At 42.1% G+C, this 24261-nt stretch overlaps 1 protein-coding gene across 3 annotated transcripts in view; it reads left to right on the forward strand.

Moving 5' to 3' along the window:
- Nucleotides 1-24035, forward strand: part of CDCA2 (cell division cycle associated 2) — a 67088-nt gene extending 43053 nt beyond the window's left edge. For 2 of the 3 annotated variants that reach the window (XM_077469748.1, XM_077469747.1), the window contains exons 11-15: nucleotides 3434-3586; nucleotides 8565-8632; nucleotides 12042-12173; nucleotides 18416-18587; nucleotides 21461-24035. In XM_077469748.1, coding sequence (XP_077325874.1) covers nucleotides 3434-3586; nucleotides 8565-8632; nucleotides 12042-12173; nucleotides 18416-18587; nucleotides 21461-22716 — 1781 coding nt within the window. In that variant the 3' untranslated portion in view covers nucleotides 22717-24035. The remainder of the gene's footprint in view (nucleotides 1-3433; nucleotides 3587-8564; nucleotides 8633-12041; nucleotides 12174-18415; nucleotides 18588-21460) is intronic. The other variant, XM_077469749.1, reaches the window with a different exon arrangement.
- Nucleotides 24036-24261: the final 226 nt, after the last annotated feature.

Here is a 24261-nt window from a genome sequence, read left to right on the forward strand (position 1 = left end):
GCCTGTGCTCCTGTTGAAGATGACCTTCTATTCCTCTCTAGTGAAAACTAGTCACTGGTAGAGGAAGTGTGGAGAAATCTCTAATGGCCCCCAAGATGACATTAAAAGCTACCCAAATCTAAAATAAAATGTCTGGCATGCTCTGTTCCTTAAAGCAGGGCTCAACTCAAAACGGGAAGCCCTGCTTGTCTGCCTCCCCTACTTTTTTTTTTTTTTTTTTTTCCTTCATGTGCCCCTTCCCCTGACTTCTGTCAAGATCAATGGCACAACTATCCGTCCGTCCTCACATGCCAGGGTGCTAGATCACTAACCTAATCTCAAATACCAACCGAGCAGCTCTTTGGTTCTTCCAAGACCTCCTGCTCTCTAGCTCCCTTGTCACCTCCTCCCATGCTCTCCTCCAGGATTTCTCCAGAGCTTCTCCTATCCTTTGGAACTTCCTACTCCTATCTCTCCGACTGTCTCTTAATCTATCCATCTTTAGATGATCACTAAAAACACTTCTCTTTAACCACTTAAGCCCCGGACCAATTTTCAGCCTAAGGACCAGAGGTCTTTTTACAATTTCACACTGCACTGCTTTAACTGGTAATTGTGCGGTCATGCAATGTTGTACCCAAACAAAATTTGCGTGCTTTTCTTCCCACAAATAGAGCTTTCTTTTGATGGTATTTGATTGCCTCTGCGATTTTTATTTTTTGCGCTATAAACAAAAATAGAGCGGCAATTTTGAAAAAACGCCTAATTTTTTACTTTGTTATAATAAATATCCCCCGAAAATATATATAAAAAAAAACAAAAAAAAAAACATCCCCCCCCCCCCCCCCCCTCAGTTTAGGCTGATACGTATTCTTCTACATATTTTTGGTTAAAAAAAAATCACAATAAGCGATGATTGATTGGTTTGGGCAAAAGCTATAGCGTTTAAAAAATAGGGGATAGTTTTATGGCATTTTTATTCATATTTTTTTTTTTTTTTTTACTAGTAATGGTGGCGATCGGCGATTTTATTTTTTTTCTGGAATTTACACAGCTTTTAATTTACGACTGCCTATCTCATTTCTTGAGGTGCTAAAATGACAGGGCAGTACAACCCCCCCAAATGACCCCATTTTTGAAAGTAGACACCCCAAGGAAATTGCTGAGGGGCATGTTGAGCCCATTGAATATTTTTTTTTTTTTGTCCCAAGTGATTGAATAATGACACCAAAAAAAAAAAAAGTTTACAAAAAGTTGTCACTAAATGATATATTGCTCACACATGCCATAGTTATATGTGGAATTGCACCCCAAAATATATTCTGCTGCTTCTCCTGAGTACGGGGATACCACATATGTGGGACTTTTTGGGAGTCTAGCTGCGTACGGCACCCCGAAAACCAATCACTGCCTTCAGGGTTTCTAAGGGTGCAAATTTTTGATTTCACGTCTCGCTACCTATCACAGTTTCGAAGGCCATAAAATGCTAAAATAGCACAAAACCCCCCCAAATGACCCCATTTTGGAAAGTAGACACCCCAAGCTATTTACTGAGAGGCATGTTGAGTCCATGAAATATTTTATATTTTGCCACAAGTTGCAGGAATATTACAATTTCTTTTTTTTGCACAAAGTTGTCACTAAATGATATATTGCTCACACATGCTATGGGCATAAGTCAAATTACACCCCAAAATAAATTCTGCTTCTCCCGAGTACGGGGATACCACATGTGGGGGACTTTTTGGGAGCCTAGCCACATACGGGACCCCGAAAACCAAGCACTGCCTTCCGGATTTAAATATAAAACGCTACCAAAAAAAAACTGTTAGCGATCGCAGGGATCAGGCCTGACTCTGCGATCGCAGTAGTTATGTGTTTAGTGTTTTGTAAGGGACAGTGATCGATCGATACTGCACTTGGGTGGGCTGGGCGGAGGGGCAAAACGCAGGTGCTAGCAGGTATCTGGGCTGATCCTGCTAACAATGCGTTTTTTTGGAACCCTAAACTGCTGGGGACGCTAGTATAGATCTGATCAGATCAGATATTGATCTGTTCAGATTCTATACCACTACAGGAGGTGTATGCTTTGCGCGTGGGTGTTAGCGGTACTGGCACTAACCTAGCGCTGTCTGGGGCGACGCAGACCCTGACCCTAAAACCTAATTGATATCATCCGCCGGGTGGTCAGGGGGTTAAACCTTTATTGGGTAATAAATGGTGGGTGCCCTGATGCTATAAAAAGCAAACTAACCAGAGTCGCCTGTAACACTTATACGGTGATCACTGGTGAAAGGGTTAACTAGGGGCAATCAGGGGGTTCACATTTTTATTAGGTAGTATATGGGGGTACCTAGCGCTATAAAAACCTGGAGGTGAACCTAAAAAAATAACTAGCTACTTAGCGGCACCAGTGACACTAATGCAGCGATCAGAAAAACTATCACTTAGTGACACTGGCAAAAGGGGGTGAAAGGGTTAATTAGGGGCAATCAGGGGGTTAAAACCATTATTGGGTAGTATATCGGGGTACCTAGCGCTATAAAAACCCGGAGGTGAACCTAAAAAAATAACTAGCTACCTAGCGACACTAATGCAGCGATCAGAAAATGATTGCTTAGTGACACTGGCAAAAGGGGGTGAAAGGGTTAACTCTGGGGGCAATCGGGGGGTTAAACCTTTATTGGAGGGTGGTAGGGGGCTACCCTGGACCTAACACTAACTGCCCTGACAGTTTTTTACTGTCACAACTGACACTGAATGCAGTGATCAGTAAATAAATGATCACTGCAATCGGTGACACTGTGACTGGGGGGGGATCGGGGGGGGGAGTTTGTGTGCCTATGTGTACCTACATGTCAGTGTAGTGTTGGTGCACACTTACTTTCACTTCTCCTCGTAGTCTGGTCAAAAAGACCACCCCGAGGAGAATGACATCACTTCCTCCCTGCCTGTGTTTACTATACACAGTGGGAGGAAGCTTCTCATTCGCCAGGAGCGATCGAGAGGGGGTGGCCAGAATCCAACGGCCATCCCCTCATCCCGGATCGCTCCTGCAGCGAAACGGACCACCGCATCCGGCGGGAGGGGGTCCGATCGGACCCCCCACCCGCTGCAAGGCAAGCACGTACATGCCATTGTGATGACGTACATTGGCATGCGGTGGTCCTTAAGTGGTTAAAGAAGCCTATCTTGCTTCTAACTAATACACTGTTTACTTTCTCCATCAGCTCATCCCCCCACAGCTATTACCTTTTGTATCAATTGCCTCTCCCTCTTCGATTGTAAGCTCTAATGAGCAGGGCCCTCTGAGTCCTCTTGTACCAAATTGTAATGTCTGCCTTCATTTTGTCAAGCGCTGTGCAAACTGTTGTTGCTATATAAATCCTGTATTATTTTTATTATTATTAGTGCAACCTTTCCTTTTGATGGATTAAACTCTGCTTGCTTTCAGCTAACCATGATCCGGTTTGGCCTATTGATGAGTTGGAAGATATAACTCAGGAAAATAACCACAAAGAGGAAGATGAAACTCTACTCATTTCCTTTGACTTTCCAGAGAATACCACTACAGATGCTCCTGCAATCGATACAGATATAGCTGATGGTAAAGAGAATGCTGATCAATTTTGCAAAGGATTATGGGATTAAAACTAGTTAAATTTAGAGCTTTACTTCACTACAACAAAGGACCCCTTTATTCCATATTCTTGTAACTATTTCAGGGCTCTGTATGGGTATTGGTCTTTGTAAACCCATTTTTATGTAACTGGGCCTTTAAAGTGGTGGTCAAAAAATAAATAAAAATCCTGCGAGACAATGGCATTAATGTGCCAGTAAACATTGCATACTAGCACATTATGAAATACCTTAGAATGAAGCCTGTGTGGGAGTCACTGCCGCGACACAGAGCTCTGAAGGGACAGCACGGGTATGTTGTCCCTTCAGAGTGCATGCATCGGTGATGTCTCCAGCTGTATACAGCGTGAATTTCTCCTAAACGGTGCATGTTTAATGTTATTAGCGTCATTTTCAGAGATGGTTGCAATATAAGCCCTAGTTTAAGTCGTGTAATCCAGTTTGTGAAAAGATTATATAATGTGCAGTGTGTCTCCTTCTGTAACTTTTAGTGTAAAATATTTTATGTACAGCGCTCACGTGACCTGCCAGAGATCTTCCCCTCTCTTCCCAGCTGATGTCAGCGGCCCCTCCCTCTGCAGTGCTCGGAGCAGGGTTGACGTCAGCTGGGATCTCAGCCTCTTCCCTCCGCAGTATTTGGCGCGGGGAAGAAGAGCTCTGGCGGGTCACGTGACAAAGTATTTTCCACAATAAAGTTACAAAAGAAGACGCACTGCATATTTATATAATTTTTTTTTTTAATCAATAGTTTTTATTAAAGTTTAAATTTTTATCAAGACAAATGACAGAAATTATGACTAAATAACAGATCAGTTACAGTATTTAGATACATAGATAATAGTATCCAAAAATAATAAAAATATAATATAAAGAAAACCATATTAATTATCTCAATTATAATCGGGATAATAAAGATAACGATCGGGAGGTTATTAATACATCCATTGTGGAGACAATACACAAAAGTAATATAAATATTATCTTCATATATTTATATACTGCCAGTTTAAGTAATTCAAAGAGGATTAACCTAAATATATTCCCGAACACCCCTATGGGTGCTAAACTGTGTTAGGGACAGTAATAGTAACCTGTCATTTAATAGATACAAAACAAAGATTAAAATATTAGAGCGGGGTAAGTAATTTTTTAATCCAAGTTATCTAGGAACAAAGAACTCGTGCAATGTTTTGGGGACTAGCCCATTTTAACCATGGCTGCCATATTTTATGAGTATGTTCTTTTTTGTGAGGTCGAAGAGCTAGAATTGATTCATTAATGAGTTTGAGTCGATTCTATCACTTCTTTTATGGAAGGAGGATCAGGATTTTTCCAGTTCCTAGTTATTATATAATCTTTTTAGAAAACAGATTACATTATTTTACAAGGACTTTAACCAATGTTTATTTTTGGGATTACTGAATGTCATAATGCTGACTCCTAAACTAATGGGGACAAAAGATGGGGGACACAGCAACCTTTTAAAAAATGTTTTGTTTTATTCCAGGTTTTTTAGAACATAGAGGGGGGTAGATGGCTCAGTGCAATCACTGTGCTGTCTGTCATGCTTTAAAGTGGAAGTCCATGCTAAAACTTAAATTCCGGCATTTATAGCAATCGACATTCTAACACTAACCTATCTAGCCCTATTAAAAAAATATATATATAATAATAAATCGGTATGCATACCTTTTTCTACAGGCAATCCGACCTGTCGGCTGCGGCTTCGCTGTGGAGACCGGGTGCAGAGGACACATCCGACAACGGAAAGCCCATAGTAACTCTATGGGGGACATCACTTCCCATTAATTTCACAGCCGTTGTCGGACGTGTACTCAGCAGAGCTTCTGCCACTGGAGATCAGGTTGGATCGCCTGCAGAAAAGGTATGTATACGGATTTTTTCTTTTACAGGGCTAGATAGGTTAGTGTTAGCATGTTGGTGGCTATACATGCAGGGATTTTAGTTTTAGCATGGACTTCCACTTTAAAGGATCAGGCTATATATATATATATATTTTTTTTTTTACATATGATGACATGAATGTATTCGATGATATTGTACATACCGTAAATAAATAAGACCTCCCCTGAAAATAAGCCCTAGTGTGTTTTTTGTAGCCAACAATATAAGAACTAGTCTTATTTTGGTGGGGGGGGGGGGGGGGGGCGGCATTGTGTATATGCATGTGAAAAGAGGGAGATATATATAGAGATCTATTTTCATGTAGGCAATATCTACTTCCCTGACTGGGATCTTGGTTCAGCGCTAACATTAATATTGTACAGTAGTTACTATGCTGTTCTTGGCTGTGTTCACAAATATCTGACACAGATCAGCCCCTCCTGCAGCCTTTTTGCCTCGTGTCTTGCTAAAAAGTTACAAGTTGGGACTACTAGGTGAAAGGTGTCTGAGGAAAGGCTTCCCCCTGCCTGCAGCAGACTGATGGCAATACCCCAAAATGGCGATCCATGCCAAAGCTTGGAGTCGCTGTGTGGGGCACTGAAGTTCAGACCCGCTGTTGTCAAACACAATGTTTTTCCAAAGGTTAAAAAAATTGCATTTATCTGTTGAAATGCTTACTGTGAGCCAAAAAAACAATGGTGTTTTTAAAACTCAGCGTTAAGAGCTTTTTTTATCCATTTTGTGGACGTCTTTAAAGGGACGCTGGTCACAAAAACAGTATTCCCTCTAAAATTTTCAACATGTGAAAACAGGACAAGTTCTTATCATAAACATTGCAACTAGGAGCACATTTTGTATCTAAAATACTTTGGCTCTGACTTAAAGTGGAGCTAAAGGCGCACATACTTTAGTTTCATCAGTTCTACAGCCATGAGGTCCCTTGCCAGCACCTTCCCCCTGGGTTCTTCTTGGTGGCGATCAACTCGGTGTACATTCCAGAGGATTGCAAATGGACATATAAAAAGTACCTTATTGCAGAACAGGTGTTGCATGTCTCCTGTGCAATAAAAAGCCTGTCTGGTTGCATGTTTGAGTTACTAAAGGCAAATAGGCTGTTTGCTTTATGATGGAATATAGTTACATAGTTACATAGTTAGTCAGGTTGAAAAAAGACACAAGTCCATCCAGTTCAACCTTAAAAACAAATAAATAAAATAAAAAATAATCGTACAATCCAGATACCCAATTTTATGCCCACAATTGATCCAGAGGAAGGCGAAAAAAAAAACCCAGCAGAGCATGCTCCAATTTGCTACAGCAGGGGAAAAAAATTCCTTCCTGATCCCCCAATAGGCGATCGGATTTTCCCTGGATCAACTTTACCTATGTTAGTACCTAGTTATATTATGTACCATCAGGAAAGTATCCAAGCCTTTCTTAAAGCAGTCTACTGAACTGGCCAGAACCACCTCTGGCGGGAGTCTATTCCACATTTTCACAGCTCTAACTGTGAAGAAACCTTTCCGTACTTGAAGATGAAATCTCTTTTCCTCTAGACGTAAAGAGTGCCCCCGTGTCCTCTGGGTTGACCGTACAGAGAACAACTCAACACCAAGTTCACTATATGGACCCCTAATGTATTTGAACATGTTGATCATATCCCCCCTTAATCTCCTCTTCTCAAGAGTGAATAAATTTAGTTCCTCTAATCTCTCCTCATAGCTGAGTTCCTCCATGCCTCTTATCAGTTTGGTTGCCCTTCTCTGCACTTTCTCCAGTTCCCCGATATCCTTTTTGAGAACTGGTGCCCAAAACTGAACGGCATATTCCAGGTGAGGTCTTACTAATGATTTGAACATCCCCAGGGTTTAAAATAATTGTAAAGTCTTATGTGTGTCTGTGTTTATATATAACAAATGTGTCATGCTTGGCTGCTCTGTGCAGCAGTTTTGCGCATCGTAGCCCCAATCCTACTTTTCTCTGGTCCCCCGCTGGCACTCCTGGCGCCTCACTCCTGCCAAGTGCCCCCAGAGCAAACCGTTTTCTATGGGGCCACCCAAGCATGCTCACTCCTGAGCCGCTGCCCTGCATGTCCATTCAGACACAGCGGCCCCCCCCCCCTTTTTTATTACCTCATTGGGTCACTGGCTTTGATTGACAGCAGTGGGAGCTGATGGGTCCTGCTGCCGCCTCAACCAATAAGGAGGAAGAATCCCCGGAGAGCTGAGGCTATCGTGCACATTGCTAGATTGCGATGGGGCTTTGTAAGTATTAGGGGAGCAGGGGGGTTGCTGCACACAGAAGGTAAAAAACCTTGAGCCTTTTAGTTCAGCTTTTAGAAAAATATTTTTGGTTAAAGTGATTGTCTCGTGTGGTGATTTTTTTTTTTTTTTTATCTTTAAAAATAACAAACCTGTTATGTTTACCTGCTCTGTGCATTGTTTTTCCACAGAGCAGCCCAGATCCTCCTCTTCTCGGGTCCCTCTTTGGTGCTCTTGGCCCCTCCCTCCTGTTGAGTACCCCCCAAGGAGCTTGCTATGGAGGCACCTGAGCCAAAGCTCCGTGTATCCATTCAGACATGGAGCTGTTTTACGGCCTGCCCCCTCTCTCTCCTGATTGGCTAACTGACTTTGACAGCAGCAGGAGCCAGTGGCGCTACTGCTGTGTCTCAGCCAATCAGGAGGGAGAGTCCCGGACACCTGAGGCACTTGTGCACATCGCTGGATAGAGATGGGGCTCAGGTAAGTATTAGGAGAGCTGCTACACATAGGTTTTTTTATCTTAATTCATATGCATTAAGATAAAAAAAAAAACTTCTGCCTTTACAACCTCTTTAAAGTACTGACAATCCCATTACTTTTCTTCCTACTTACCTAGCACAGTTTTCTGACTTCAGACACGTTACTAAGATTTGCCATGTGTAGGAGGGGGCAGGGACTTTAGTTTCTGGTGCTTTATCAATCGCTTGTTCTTTGTGTTTTGCTTTGCTTGAAGTATGCCATCTGTTTCTTTGTCTATAATATAGTATTTTTATATTCCAGAAACCTTCATCGCCTGTGAGCCTGATACTGTTCCTACCAACAGAGTGACTCGATCCTCCAAGAGCAATGTAATGTTTACCTGAGCATTTCTGTTCTATCTGTCCTTCATATGTTTAGTGAACTCTGGGATAAGTAAATGTTGTCTAAAATGCAAGAGGCATATGTATTTTGTGTATTTCCCTGATCTGTGAAGTTAACCAGCACTAAACTTTGCTTGTTTGCAGTCACTTCCTATAAGAACGACCAGTCACTGCTGCTTTGTGCAGGATGACTGGTCTTGTATCCAACCCTGGTGTTTTCTGTATTCAGTCTGTAGGGGGTGATTCTGTTTGGTCCTTTCTACAGCCCTGGTGTCTGCACAGGCTATGTACTGCACATTGATGATCTCGCTACTTACTACATTTACAAGTGAATACCCAGGTTTGCAAAGGCATTTGGTGCACACAAAATGGAATTCATTTTTGTATATTGATTGACAACCATTCTGATCCTGTCATCTAGGGGAGGATTGGTCTCAAGCAAGCAAACTGTATGCTGGTCTAGGATAACCCCTCCTACTCCCAGCATCCTAGTTTTTTTTTTTTTTTTTTTTTTCTAGTGTCCTAGTGGGAGAGATGTCTACCCACACTTTCCACTCTTCCTTTTGATTTAAGCTGGTCAACTAACCAGATCTTTCCTTTTACCTTGGAGAGCCCTACCTGGGTCCAAGGTGCAGGGCTAGTCTGCCAGTAAAAGCATAGGTCAGTATACAAAGGTGAACGTTGGCCATTGATCTCTTTCCAGGTCCAGAGCTGTGGAAATGCCTGTCTTTGAAGGCTTACTTGTTTTAGGTCTGGTTGGAGCTCATTCTTGAACTGCTATGTGAAATGGATGTTTGGAGCCTTGTGTTTTGGTTGTGATGGCATGTTAAAGGCATTTAAACTGCTGTCCCGCATTTGACTGCTGACTATACAGATTCTCAGAGGATTCTGGCTAAGGGTGTGCGACACTGATGCCCTATCCAAAGAGCATATGGACCCACCTGGCTTTTGAAGGATGTCGTTTCTTTGGGCCTACACTTGACACTGTCATCAATGATTTGACAGGAGGTCATAGCAACCCTTTGCAGCTGCTCCCTCTGCTCTTCTTTTTGCTACCACAGTTTTTCAAATCTCCCCTGGTCCTTTGGGTGCCTCTCTCACACCTGGACACTTTTCCCTAGCCCTAGTGGTAGTTTGGACTCTGGAGCTGGGCCACTGACCTGTCTGAGGAATTTCCTTACCTTTTGGCATGTTGGTTCCCCAATGTTACCTTGTATATCCCAGTGTCCCCCTGCTTTCCAGAGAGACCTTCTGATTGCTAGGTCATCTTTATCCAGCTTTGACTATTCCTTACCCGATTAGGAATTTGGCACCTCAGTGTCGCTTATGAGTACCTGATATTTCTTGGAGCCAGAGCTCCTTTTAGGCTTTGTGTCTTGCTACAATTCTCATTGTGCGATACTGAGACAACCCCCTGTGAAGTGAACAAGCTTCATGGATCCTAGTAGACATCTCTCTCATGGCTCTAATGCCTGGAACAGCCGTCCAAATCTTTCTATTTTCAGCATTTGAGAACTGCCTGCTACTTAGGCGAGAAGTCCCTTCCTATAAGGGTCCATGTCACAGGCCACTTCAGGCCCTTTATTGGACAGGAATGTTCTTTCAGGAGTGCTAGGGATTGGGGCACCGGTTTCTTAGCAATGTCTTACCTCCACTGATGCTGACACTTTGGTGGATCAGGGGGATTGGGAGCAACCCTAAACCTATTACTAGAAGCCAGGAATGTTCTTGTTTTTGCAGCATTCCTCTGGGTTGCATCAATGTCTTTCTTGCGTATCAGGGAAGTTATATTTCCAGCTCTTCTGTCTCTGTAAGGGCTTGTTCACACTTGCTAAATTACTGCCGCTCAACAAGCGCTCCTATAGCATTTGTAAATCGTTGGTATGGGCGTCAATGAGCTTTACAATGGGGCGTTTTACATCGCTCCCTATGCGTGGTTTCATAGCATTTAATGAGTCTCAAAACTGCTCCACAATGGAAAGTGACAGATTTTAACACTGCGCAACCACCCCAAAACCACGCTGAATACACCTGCCAAGCGTTTGCAGAGCGTTACCATAGACTTGAATGTGGGAGGCCTTGAAAAGCTTCAATGCCTTTTGACTTAACATGAAGCTTCAATTTGAATGTGAACAACAGCACAATGTGCTGTCTATTGAATCTTGTGCATAGGTGTTTTGAGGGGCTTTTCTAATGCCTGTCAAACGCCCCTCCTTAAGTCAGTGTGAGCTCAGCCTTAATCTACCCAGTCTCTAGAGCTACTGTATTTCTTGTATTTCTGTAGATGCTTTCCTTGCACCCCATCCCTTCAGTCATGTTGAGTTTGTGGGACCAACAGCCTTAGTATGCAGTAATTTCAGTACACCCTTCTTTGGCTGTTGTGTCCTAGTTGATTCAGCAAGATTAGTCGTCTGGCTAAATAATCTTACTGACATGGAGCCTCTGTCCTTCAAACCAGGGGGGTCGGAGCTGTAAAGGCCCATGGCTTTCCCATTTTGATAGGCTGGTCGTTGTGCCTGGACATTGTTTTTTTTATTTAGTTTTCAGTTCTTTCCCAGGCCTGATTCTTCTAGGGATTTTGGCCCATTTATTGACTACATTGGCTTAAAGGTCCTTTGCGCCCTTCATGAGAATTTATTTCGCCTACTTTTGGTGGATTCTGATTGAAAAACTTTTTGCTTGATTCTGGTTGGTGATGCTCCTACCATATGGTTATCCCTCTTTGGTGGCCCTGATGTCGATTGTCCATGTCCTCTCCTTGACTACTGATTCCTCTTTTGGGTTGGGGGCTTGGCCTCATTAAGTTTGCCAGTTATTAATATTTTTTTTTTTTTTTTTTTTTTTTTTTTAATGGGAGTGGTTGGGGTTTGTTGGATGTTGCAGGCTGTGGGCAGAGAACAGACCCTGCAGATTGCTTAACTACAGCAGAAAAAAGCCAGGTTACCATTCTAGATGTCCTGCGTAAATCTCAGGACTGGATTGACTGAACTAAAAAAATTCTGCTCCCATTTATTTATTTCATCTGTGTATTTAGTGATTTGTGTGGAGTTCATCTTTAATGTGAAGCCCAAGGTTTAAAGGCCACTTGCAGCAAAATATAGTTTAGTTTTTGTGTGGTGTTGGACAGGATGTTACCCCTGCCAATTTGTTGCTGTTCTTCAGGAATCAATCAGTCATAACCAGTCTTTTTAGGCAGTTGGGTTACTTAGCCCTGTTTTGGTTCTCCATTATTTCATGAACACACCAAAAGCCTGGAGGCCTTTTTACAACTCAGTGTGGTTGGTATCCTACCTACATCCACCCAAATCAGGCTAAATATTTTAATCTATTAATGCAGAAAAAACCTAGCGGACAGATGAACATGAGACCAAGAGCTAATTGCAGTGCTTTTCCTTAGCAGGCTATCATTTCTGAAGACCCCTCTACATGTGACGACTCTCAAACAGCTGACAACGGCAAAGTTCAAGTGAGTGCAATAGCCAAACCTTCCAAAAGAGGCAGAAAGCCTGGTTCCATCAAGAGAGTTATGGTAAGTTCTTGTTTTATTCTAAAAGTGATATCTGTAAGGCTACATTCACACAGAGCGGTTTAGCAGGTGATGATTTGTTGCATTTAGAGACAACAAAACATTGCCTCTAGACTTGGCAACACTATGGCCACTTACAAACTGGCTAACAGTTTTCGTGGCCAAAATTCAGCACAAACACGGACCTTCGATGCACACTGGCTGCATTCGCGATCGGTCAGAGGCTCTATTAGCATGTAACTGCCAAGAGCAGTTACGTATTAACAGTGGTAATTGCCGCTGATTGAGTACAAATCTGACAGCCACCACTGACAGCTGAAACTGTTAACACACATCGGGATTGATTTACTAAAGCTGAAGACTGCAAAATCGAGTGCCGCTGTGCTTGGTAACCAATCAGCTTCTAACAAAAAAAACCTGGAAGCAGATTCTGCGCACTCCCATTTTAGTAAATCATCTGCAGTCTAACAATTAATCGTGCAGCTCTACTACTTGCACAAAGAATCAAAATTGCGATTCTACCCCCCTCGCAAACTTAACGCAGAGGTTTCCAGATTCAGTGCAGAGTGTTCTCTGCTCACAGCTGTCCCAAAAACAAAACAAAAAAAAAGGGCAGCCTGCCAAGGTTTTTACAACATCGCTTAGGCGGAGATAACTATAAACGGTGTAACATTTGGTACTTTGGCACCTTTCGGGTAGGGGATACCAGTCTTTGACAGGTATCATGTCCCCAATTATGGGAGTCTGGGCCGTGGCGAATTACGTCAGCGGCTTGGCTCCCTCCTCTTTCCCCCGCTGCTGGGCCAGTAGGAGAGCGCAGCGGTGCCTCACGCATGCGCAGTATTGACCCGATGTGAAGCTGTAATGTTGTACTGTTCCCTTACCGGCAATGGTGGCAGCAGCACGCGACAGCTGATGGAAACATCAGCTGCGGTGCTGGACTCCAGGACAGGTAAGTGTCCTATTAAATGTCAGTAGCTGCAGTATGTGTGGCTGCTGGCTTTTAATTTTTGCAGGGGTGGGCGAACCTCCTCTTTAAAGACTAAACCTTTTTCTGACACTTGTTGCTTACAGGTTAAAATCAGTATTTTTTTGCTCAAATTATTTAGAACCCCCAAAGGACCCTAGAGAATAAATGGCGGTTGTTGCAATATTTTATGTCGCACTGTATTTCCGCAGCGGTCTTTCAAACCCAATTTTTTTTTGGGGGGAAAAATACACTTTTTAATAAAAAAAAAAAAAAACTAAATAGTACAGTTAGCCCAATTTTTTTTTGTTTAATGTGAAATATTTTACGCTGCGAGAATCGTGATCTTTATTCTAAGCCAAAAAAATCGCAATTCTAATTTTTGCCAGAATCGTGCAGCTCTAGCAAGTAGTATTTACAACCGTTTGCAAGGATCCACTGATTCTTGCCACAGGCCAGCCCTGAGCAGAGATAACTATGTGAATGTAGCCTTTGTAAAAAAAAAAATATATATATATATATATATTTATATATATTCAATTTGTGTATTACTGCTTGTTTTACTACAATAGATGCATATGTGTATATGATAGACAAACAGTCGGTCATTACTGTGCCAAGCATGCATACATCTCATGGGATCTCATTGGATTGGACTTTCTTTGAGCATAAATGCATCAGTATTTGCCTTGCATCTTGAAAGCTTTTAACCCCTAGCGCTCAACAAAGGGCTTTTACACTGTTCGTTTACTAGCTTACCAACTGTATCTTCGGTTTTGGATTGGACATCTGCTTTAATGGCGCCATCCATCATATTACCACAGTGCCCTCCTATGACTGTGCCCCATTGCTTTATGGTATGCTGGTGGGTCATGCTTGGCAGCCAAACTGCCTGCCGAACACATTCTGTTGTATAAGATGGCCATGTTAACTTGTGGCTGGATGCTCTGGGGCTGGAGAAACTGCAGCTTGACGGCCTATTTTTATCGCCACCTGGCCGCTCATGTGAACGAGGCTTTTAGCAGAAATGTGAAGTTGGAGCTTTCTAAATAAATCCCATGCTTTTGTCTCCTGCATTGTCAGCAACTGGGGAAAAAAGGGTCAACATTTTAAAGTGGAGCCCTAACCTAGACATGCTGTCGCCAGACCATTTATTTCAGCAAAAATCATTTTAATTACCTGTAAAACCCTCCCTTGCATCGACATCTAAGAGACTTGAGACTGCTGCTGAGCTCTACCATATCGGAAGTAATATCAGCTGCCCCAGCAGATTTGGTGCAGCCATTCAAGTGACACATTATAGTATTCTCCCTTTTCATCATCTCCAGAAACTACATAAGTTTATGAAGGGAGGGGCAGAGTAGCTGGACCAGCACAGATGGTGATCAGACACTTCCAGAAGAGGGGGGCCATGCTAGGGAATTGACTCTGGAGTAGTCAATTTTTCTAGTTCACTCAAAGGCACATTTCAAATGAACATGACATTTTGAAAATGGAAAAAATACTGAAAGTATTTACAATATCTATTTTTATTTTTTATTTTTTGTGCTATTCCCTGCATTTTAAGTTGCTGATGCGGTCTCTTTAAATATAAAATGATGCAAGCTACCTTGTGCAGTGTTGTGCAGCAAATTACGGTCAACTAAAAATGTTGTTTGTATTAAAAAGGTAAATCAATCTATTCAGGGCAATTTGAATAGCTGATCTGTATTATGATCTGTTCTCCAACACATGTGCAGATCTGTTTTAATCCATGAACAAAATTCCATTACAGCCATTCTACTTTGCAAAGTGGAGATCTGTCAAAGGCTCACTGAGTTAATGTCGGGGGGGGGGGGGGGGGGGGTCGTTTTTGTTTTTGATTTTTATTAGTTTAGTTGATTGATCATATTGATACTTGTGTGATCATAACGGCGAGAGCTGGCTGATGGCAAATAGTGCACATGGATGACATCCTCCAGCGAAATGTGGTTTTCGCTGCATGGAATAAGTGAGGTCAGGACTTGGCTGTGCAGGGTGAGTGAATCCAAGAGTTGGCGTAAAGTCGTGCACATACTTTCACTCTGAGGTATCTGCAGAACTCTGTTCCCACCAAATGTCATGTCCAGTACACATCTTGATGATCTGTTCCATTGATCGATTTTCCCTTAGTGTAGAGCAAACTGGGGAAACCCAGCTTCAAGAGTGTGACCTGGCCTTATGAAGGGTCTGGTGGCACAGTGTACTTTGGGAAAATCTTGTGACCGCGGTCTCTCGGAACGAAGGCCTCCAGCCAACTTCAAAATACTATTAGTGTGTGAAGTAAACATTTAAAGTGGTTATAAAGGATGATTGCATGAAGGTAAAAAAACCTTGTGTGTGTGTGCTGCTCTCACCACAGCCCCTTATACTTACCTGAACCAGATCCAGTGATGTGCATGGAGCCTAAGCTGTGCTGGACCTCTCTCTCTCATTGGTTGAGACACAGCAGCAGGAGCCATTGGTTTAAGTATTTTGGAACCTGGACTAGAAAAGACCGGTATCTTGTTTCTGTCCCCCTGGCCAAATTAATCCTTGATATAAGTGTGCACACTTGAAGTCAAACACTGACACACATGCAGTTCAGTATTCAGATACTTCTGCTTTTTATTTCCTGAGCTCTGACTGATATGCTTATAGCCGGATATCATACTATCAAATCAAAAACTAGATAAAAGACAGCGTGTACAAACCACAAATTATTCATATTTATTATTGTGACGGAGTATAAGCTTTTTAGCTGGGTTATGTCTAAAAAAGGGAAAAGCAAGCTTCGGTAGCTAAAGTAGTCTTGTTCCCAGCCCCCGTTTCTCCTTGGGGTGTACTGACGAGGTGGCCGAGAACAGGCACAATTCTTCGCTTTGACGTTGCTCTCTTTCTTTTAACTCTTGCAGTTTTCACATATAGGGAGAAGCTGGCAGACCTCTTAATTGTGATTTTAAATGTGTATGATTAAGGTTGATAACTGATAATGAAGTAATAATGAATCAATAATGAAAGATGAGCACTTATACCTAATAAGAGTACCAGAAATAGGCATTTCACTTATAACACTCATGATCACATCCATTACAGTTCCCCCCTTGAAATGCTTATTTCACTAAACTGTCCTTCATACTAAAAGACAACCTAAAACCACCGGCTTATCATTCCCCTCTGCAACTCTTTTAAGCTGTACATAGGGAAAGGGCAGTAACTAGCTCACCACTCCCCCCAATACAGCTGGTGAAATGTAGCCAGGTGCTGTCTGTCCCTATGGCCCTACAGCGTTGCATCTCAGGGGAGGGTGACTGTAACGGAGCGTAACACATAACTGTCATCATAGGCATTGCCAAGTCTAACATAAACGTCGTCGTCTGGGGTTTCTTGGTTCACCAATGTAGGGGTAGCTTGATTAACTGCCTTTTCCACACATTTCCTGATGCAGGGGAGAATGCAGCAGATTATAGCCACCATTACCAGGATAGCTATTCCTATCTGGGTCAACAATCCCTGCCATCCCCCCTTTATCCAGTCAAAATACTGATCCCAGGGATTGGTGAGCCCTGAATTCTGTTTTAGCTCCCTGGACAAGTCCTCAAGTTTCTGGATGGCTAAGGTCACTTTACCATTTGGGCCAGTGTTGTCTGGGATGTAAGTACAACATGTGCTTGTTTCAGGGGGTTAATTTTACATACACCCCCCTTCTCAGCTAGGAGCATGTCTAAGACCATACGGTTTTGGAAAGTCATGTGTGAAGTTGCTTCCAACTGTTCAGCTAGACCTTGCAGTGCATCTCTGGTGTAATTGACAAATCTTTGCTGGTTATAGTAGATGTAGTTTATCCAGTCCACATTCTTATTAGCAGTGATAATGGGAATCAGTGACTCAAAGCCAGCTGCTACTTGGTCTCTCGCTTTGAACTCATCTGGGACTCCCCTTGGAACCTCTATGGCATCTATGTATACATGGAGGTCAATACTTCCTGCTGGGGCATTCCTGCGCTTTGTTTGGTTTGGGTACGTTATTCCTTTTTGGCTCTGGGTCCTGCAAGAGAATATGCAGGGGCATTATGGCTTTGGCCAATGCACATTCTCCTGTCCACTGTCCTGTCATCCTACCCCGGATTTTCATGACCCCACAGATCCAGTACACGTCTCCTAGAGATTGCACTTGATTCTGCACTAGATCTGGCGACACCTAACTATAAGATCTACAATAATCCTCTGTGAAGTTCCCGAGAGGTTTACCATCCCCGTGATACTTCCCATAACAAGTATAATTACCAGGGTATATGGTGATACCTTCCGCTGGCTTGGGAGCCTTAGTAACTATAGGGGACTCCTTTTTCCAGTGCCAGAAGTTGTATATGTTGATAGTCTGTTATTGGTATACTAGATTACGTTGAGCATGTCTCATACTTGTTGAACTTATGACTATGGGTTGATGGAACTAATACTGTGTGTCTAACAACTAGTGTAATGCTGCATTGTCCGCCTTTATTATACTGCTGTACAACAGACAACTCCCATATTCTCTGTTGTACTACTTGTATCAACCCACTGTGACTATGTTGTATACCTGGGTTGTGTGTTCTGTGTTTACCGCTTCTAAAAATTCAATAAAACATCTGATTGAAAAAAAAAACTAGAAATCCAATGGGGAAAGTGAGACTCCATTGTTACAACATGTGAGGAAACCTGGGAGCTAGTATTTTTATTTTAATTTTGTCTATTTTAGATATAGTTTGAAGTTCTTAATGTGTAAGTCCACCTTTACAAAAAATCTGTAAGGTGAACTTGCGCTGGACTCCCTCCCCATTGCACCTGGTCCTGCTATACCCAAGGCCAGCGATCTCCCGCACTGACACATCGTTTACCGGTCTGGGGATTGGAAATCCCTGCAGCCTTTTCTCTTTTCCAGCGCTGACAGGATGCCCTACACAGGTTCTGATTGGTCACTGCTGCCCATGTGATGGCGCCATCCAATTAGAATGCCTCCTATACATACAATTTACAAAGTAAGTTTAGGAGATTAAGCTGCTGGGGCTGTCAGCTCTCCGGATCGGTAAATCGGCGACCGATGTGTCGGTGCAAGAGATCATGGGACTCTGGTATAGCAGGAAAGGATGTGATGGGGAGAGGGTCCAGTGTAAGTTCACCTTACCGATTTTTCTGTAAAGGTGAACTTACCCTTTAAATTATGTTAATCATAGAAGGGAGCATGATATTTTTTTGAAGATGGAAGTTATTTTATAATATTTGATTTATTATTCATTTAGGTGAAAGTTCCAAGGGTTAAGGCTAAGAAGGGCCGTGGGAGACCCAAGAAATCGGCTCAGAAACCTTTTTATGGGGAGCGAGAAACTGTCTCCAAGAAGCCACTGCTGAGTCCTATTCCAGAGCAGCCTGAATGTTACCCCACTCCCCCTGCTTCTACACGTGTGTCTCCTGGTAAGTCCCTGTTCAGTTGCTTTCAGTGACCTAACTGATAGTGATGATGAAGTGTTTGTAATATAATGCTAGCCCTACAAACTGGGGACATGGCCCCCTCCTGCGGCCCACTGGCGTATTTCTGGGCTCTCCTGTGTGACCGGTGAGCCTGGTATGCGATCCGCCAGTTACGCTGGGTTACCATAGAGCCATCCATGGACTGGATGGTCCCTGGTAGAGCTGCATGATTAATAGTTATACTGCGTTCTTGATTCAACACCCCTCCCGATCCTAATCAGCCATTTCCACGATTCCATGTAAACAATGCAGAGCCGAGCTATCAAAAAAAAAAGCCAGCAAATGTTTATCAACATTCCTTAGCACTGAGAGATCAAAAATGATCTAAAAGTATCTTTCGGTCTGTAAATGAGGTCAGTTTAACCACTTAAGCCACGGACCAATTGTCAGCCTAAGGACCAGAGGTCTTTTTACAATTTCGCACTGCACTGCTTTAACTAATGGTTGCGCGGTCATGCAATGTTCTACCCAAACGAAATTTGCGTCCTTTTCTTCCCACAAATAGAGCTTTCTTTTGATGGTATTTGATTGCCTCTGCGATTTTTATTTTTTACGATATAAAAGGAAAATTTGGAAAAAAAAACGCTTTTTTCTATTTTTTGTTATAAGAAAAATCGAATAAACTAAATTTTAGTCATACATTTAGGCCAAAATGTATTCAGCCACATGTCTTTAGTAAAAAAAATGTCAATAAGCTTATATTTATTGGTTTGCGCAAAAGTTATAACATCTAAAAACTAGAGTACATTTTCTGGAATTTACACAGCTTTTAATTTATGACTGCCTATCTCATTTCTTGAGGTGCTAAAATGGCAGGGCAGTACAAACCCAGCGTCACCAGTGACACTTATACGGTGATCGCTGGTGAAAGTGTTAACTCTAGGGGCAATCAGGGGGTTAAAATCATTATTCAGTAGTATATGGGGGTACCTAGCGCTATAAAAACCTGGCGGTGAACCTAAAAAATAACTAGCCACCTAGCGGCACCAGTGACACTAATGCAGCGCTCAGAAAAACCAGGAGCGATCGAGAGGGGATGGCCAGAAACCAACGGCCATCCCCTCATCCCGGATCGCTCCTGAAGCGAAACAGACCGCCGCAGCCAGCTGACCCCCACCCGCTGGAAGGCAAGCACGTACGGGAACGTGCTTGTGCCCGTACATGCCATTCTGCCGACGTAAAATTACATGCGACGGTCCTTAAGTGGTTAACCACCTAAACGCCAAACCTTTTTTGACACTTTTGCTTACAAGGTAAAAGCTGTATTTTTTGCTAAACATTTATTAAAAGCTAAACCAATTTTTTTAAACCTAGCCCAATATAAAAATCCAAAAAACATTTAAATCTCATACATAACACTATATACACAATAAAAAATATAAATATATATTTCTCTATAATATATTTCATCCCTAACTAATCATAATCTCTTATTTGTTTTCATTACCCAAAGAGGCGGGGAAAGGGACATGAGAGGTGAATACATATAGATTATCTGGGATAAAGATCATCCAGACTAAAGGTTACCAGGCCTCTCTACCTAATCCTTATCTCCTGCATCCTTATTCCCCCACCCTCTTTCTTCTCCCCCTCCATCACTCCCAACCACCCCTTACTACATATGTTTAAATGTGACCTGTAAAAATGTTTAAAAAAAAATTTAAAAACTTGTTAAATGTTTCGGGGTTTTGAGTAATTTTCTAGCAAAAAAAGATTTTGCATGTAGAAAAGAAATGCCAGAATTGGCCCAGTAATTTTAAGCGGTGTTCAAGACGCAAATATCTTTTTTTTTTTTTTTTTTTTTTAAGTCCGCAGCTACAAACTCTGTAGCTGCTGACTTTTAATAAGGACACTTGCCTGTCCTGGAAGCCTGTGATTTCAGCTCACCGAGGCCATTCCAACTAAGGGAAACCTACTGTGGATGCACGAGTTACGCTGCGGATGCACGAGTTACGCTGCGCTTTCTGAATGGCCCTGTCTTCTGGGACACACACAGGTCCCAGAAGGCAGCGAGGGAGAAGAGGAAATGATGCCCTGGGCCGTGGCCGAGCTAGGACGGAAGTACACTCAGTACTTCAGAAAAGGTAAGTAAGGGAAAAAAAAAAAAGAATTATCCAAAATCAAGTGGTGGAGGGGTCATCTTTCCTTTATGATAAAGTAGTAAAAGTGGGTGGAACTCGGCTTTAAATTGAAAACAGTTGACACATTTTGCAGTTGTATTGTAGGGCATGAACTTTTTTTTCTTCATCCATTCTGATTTAAAATGGGGGGGAAAAAAATGTTTAGCCTATAGACCTATTTTGGATAGAGTAAGGGAGGGTCATTGCCTGTTTTCGTTTTATTTTTTGCTGTCTGTGTCTCATTGGAGATTTTCCTTCACTTCCTGTCCCATAGTGGGGGAGGAAATCCGTGTATTTAAATTGAAATTTTTTTTTTTTTTAGGCCACTCTGGTCACCAGAACTAGTGTCCCCATTTGAAGATTTCCCCTCCATTATTTTTCTGGGGACAACCCAAAATTTGGAATTTTCTTTTACTTTCAATGTTAATAGTAAATAGGACAAATGGAGAGGGTGAATCTCGATAGCAGGGGCACATACCGCTATAAAAATTGACAGGTGTTCCAATCCATCTTCTCCTCTCTAGCCAAAACTGAAAAAATACTTGCCTTTAGTTGTACTTTACTATTTATATGTTGTCTTGCAATGGGATAAAACTTACTGTAGAATAATTGAAATTATAACTTTTTACAATCGTCTTCGCTTTTGTCGGCATCCTATGTGAGTGCTACATTTAACTAGTGAACTTTTTATTACAGGTGGTTCCTTAAATAAGGGACTTGTAAAGAGGATTGCAAAGAGAAAGAGCATTCGGAGAGGCAACAGGAACGTTGAAAAGAGCAAAGTTAATTCTGAAGTAGGGGAATTGTTTTCTGATCCCATAATTCTGAAGAGTGAAGATTCAGGTTGTCCAGGGCAGGAGGACTTGGAAGTCAAACATATGGAATCACTTACAGATAGTCAGGGACACACAGAACCGGCTGATTTGATTGTACAGGTTAGCACTGTAAGCACAAATGCTGTATGTCCTTTGTCCTCTATTGACAAGGAGATGAAACGAGATGAAGATTGTGTACCTGAGCCAGGTGAAAGTGTCCCAGAGGATACCAGCACAATAGAGACTGTGTCTGCTTTGAAGCCAAAAAAAACAAAAAGGGGTTCAACCACACGAAGGCGAGTGTCACAAACCGCCACGGAAGTGCAGCATGCTGCAAATCAAGAAGCGGCCACAGATCTTTTAGAAAACATTATCTATGCTGAACACAAGACCTTAGAGACCATTACTGAAGGCCCAAAACCAAAGACAGATTTTTTAGTAGAAGACAGAGCTCCGTCCCCCAAGTTGCCAGTAATCACAGATGTAGCTAAAGAAAAGAAAGGTAGACGTCTTTCAAGGAACTACCACAAGCCTGCCATATTTTATTCGAGCACTGAACCGAATACCTACACTGAGGACCCTTGTATAATTTTACCTCAATCTGATGAAAATTCAACCACTTTCACCAGTGAGCCATATCTGCCCTTTGATGGGCTTTTGCAGTCTGCTGGGACAGAAAAGAAGGTGAGGCGGAGCCTGAGGCTACGCAGAGATTCTGGGGCCAGTGGCTTGTTCTGGGTTTCAGAGACGACAAGCAGTGAGGGCACCAGCAGACGGAAATCCTTCAGCTCTGCAGTGCAGCCTTTAGGAAACTCTAATTTAATCTTCGAAAATGTAACCTGCTCCCCAAAGAAGGAGCAATTGAGCGTTCAGCATATACCTGGAGCAGCTAAACGGAAATCCTTAAGCTCTGCAATGCAGTCTTTAGAGAATTCTAAATTAATCCTGGAAAGCGTAACCCACAGCCCAAACAAGGAGCAGCTGAGTATTCAGCAGATACCAGGTGCGGTTAAAAAGACTCGGAGAAGAACCTTGTGTAGCTCCACCCTACAGCAAATGACATCTCTTGGTGACACCAAAAGGAGGAGGTCAAGTGTTTCTTACAAGGACTCTTATGTTCCTTCTGCTGAACACTAAACATGTCACAACATTATGCTCGATCCATAAATAGTACAGGCTTGAAGGACTAAATGGGAGTGGGGTACCGCTGATGACTACATTGCCTGATGTGGAATTAGACTCCAGCACACCGTCCTGTATCTTGGTGCTGTAAAACATACACTTGAGAGATGACGGCTACCTGGGGACTAGCTGCCCATATGTTTAACTCTCATACAAAATCCGGTTACTTTTTGCTAGAGATGTGATTTTGGCTACCCAGTTTCCTATTTATTGTGCCCCAAATTAATTCATATTTTGGTAGATTTTACCAATGTTAACCATCATTCAGATTCTTCTCTATTTTAGGAACTGCGCTGGTAAAAAGTTTGTTCTCAGGTCTGCACGTTTTTCTCAGCCACCAAGAGAAAGTCACCCTGTAATAAAAATCCAATATTCAAAGTATAAATTCACCTTTACAGAAAATCTGTAAGGTGACTGTAAAGGTGACTTCCAGTGTCCTGCGATGGGGTTCAGGTAACTTTACAGATTTTCTCTAAAGGTGAACCTAAACCTTTAACTAAACCAACTCTCTACTGCCAAGGAAGAACAAAATGATCATCTGAGAGAAAACAAGACTCCCAGGTTTTTCTTGGAGCTTTGAGTGTGATTTACTCCATGGTGGCTGCAGATAGAGGTCAACAGGGGCTTGTTTAAAACATTTCTACTACTTGAGAATTTGTAAATATTTGAATGTCCATAGCCTAGCTACAGTTCTTCTATAAGCATCAAGGAGGGAGAAGCAGAATCTCAAACTACATTGAAGATATCCTGCCAGCAGACTCTCAATTTAATTAAAGAAGCTGATGAGCAGTACCAACTCTACGGTATATACCTGACACTTGGTGGACTGACCCTTTAACCATAGATGGATGCATAGTCGATGATCCTTTAAAAGAAGTCTGTACAGAAAAAAAATTCATTGGCTGCTACTGCTGATTGTTCTGAAAATTCTAGTTTGCCTGTCTCTGGCTTTAATACTTTTTGAGCTGATGTCCCAAAACAAGCATGCAACAAGTAAAAGTAGACATTAAAGCTATTGGATCAGCAAGGCAAGCTGCATTTTCATGAGGTTGTTTGCTGTCTGTTTTTCTATTTAACCCAGGATTTTTCCCCTGATGCAGTTCTGTATCTTGATATACCTTTCATTTTTTAGTGTATAAAAGAGTTCTGAACGCATTTAATTTTCTCCAGCTACTCTGATGATGAAGAGTGGATTTCATTTCTGCATCTTGGTCTCTGTATTGTCTTTTTTCACTGTTCGTTCCATTTATTAAATGATAGATTTGTCTTTGTAATTGTCTCCGTTTCTTTATTTAAATCAACTTGAGTCCACAAATTCTTAGCAATAATAAATATTCCAAGGGTATAAAAAGAACAATAAATGTTTTTAGAATTTTTCTAACTAACAGTGTGTGTGTGTGTGTGTGTGTGTATAATATATATTTATTTATAGTGTGTGCATACATTCAATAGTCCATCCAGTTCAGCCTGAACATGTTGATCAAATTCAACCAAGAGACA

This window comes from Lithobates pipiens, unplaced genomic scaffold (assembly GCF_037356315.1).
Source record: "Lithobates pipiens isolate NorthernLeopardFrog02 unplaced genomic scaffold, aLitPip1_a1.2 Scaffold_8, whole genome shotgun sequence".
In the NCBI taxonomy this organism is placed as follows: domain Eukaryota; kingdom Metazoa; phylum Chordata; class Amphibia; order Anura; family Ranidae; genus Lithobates; species Lithobates pipiens.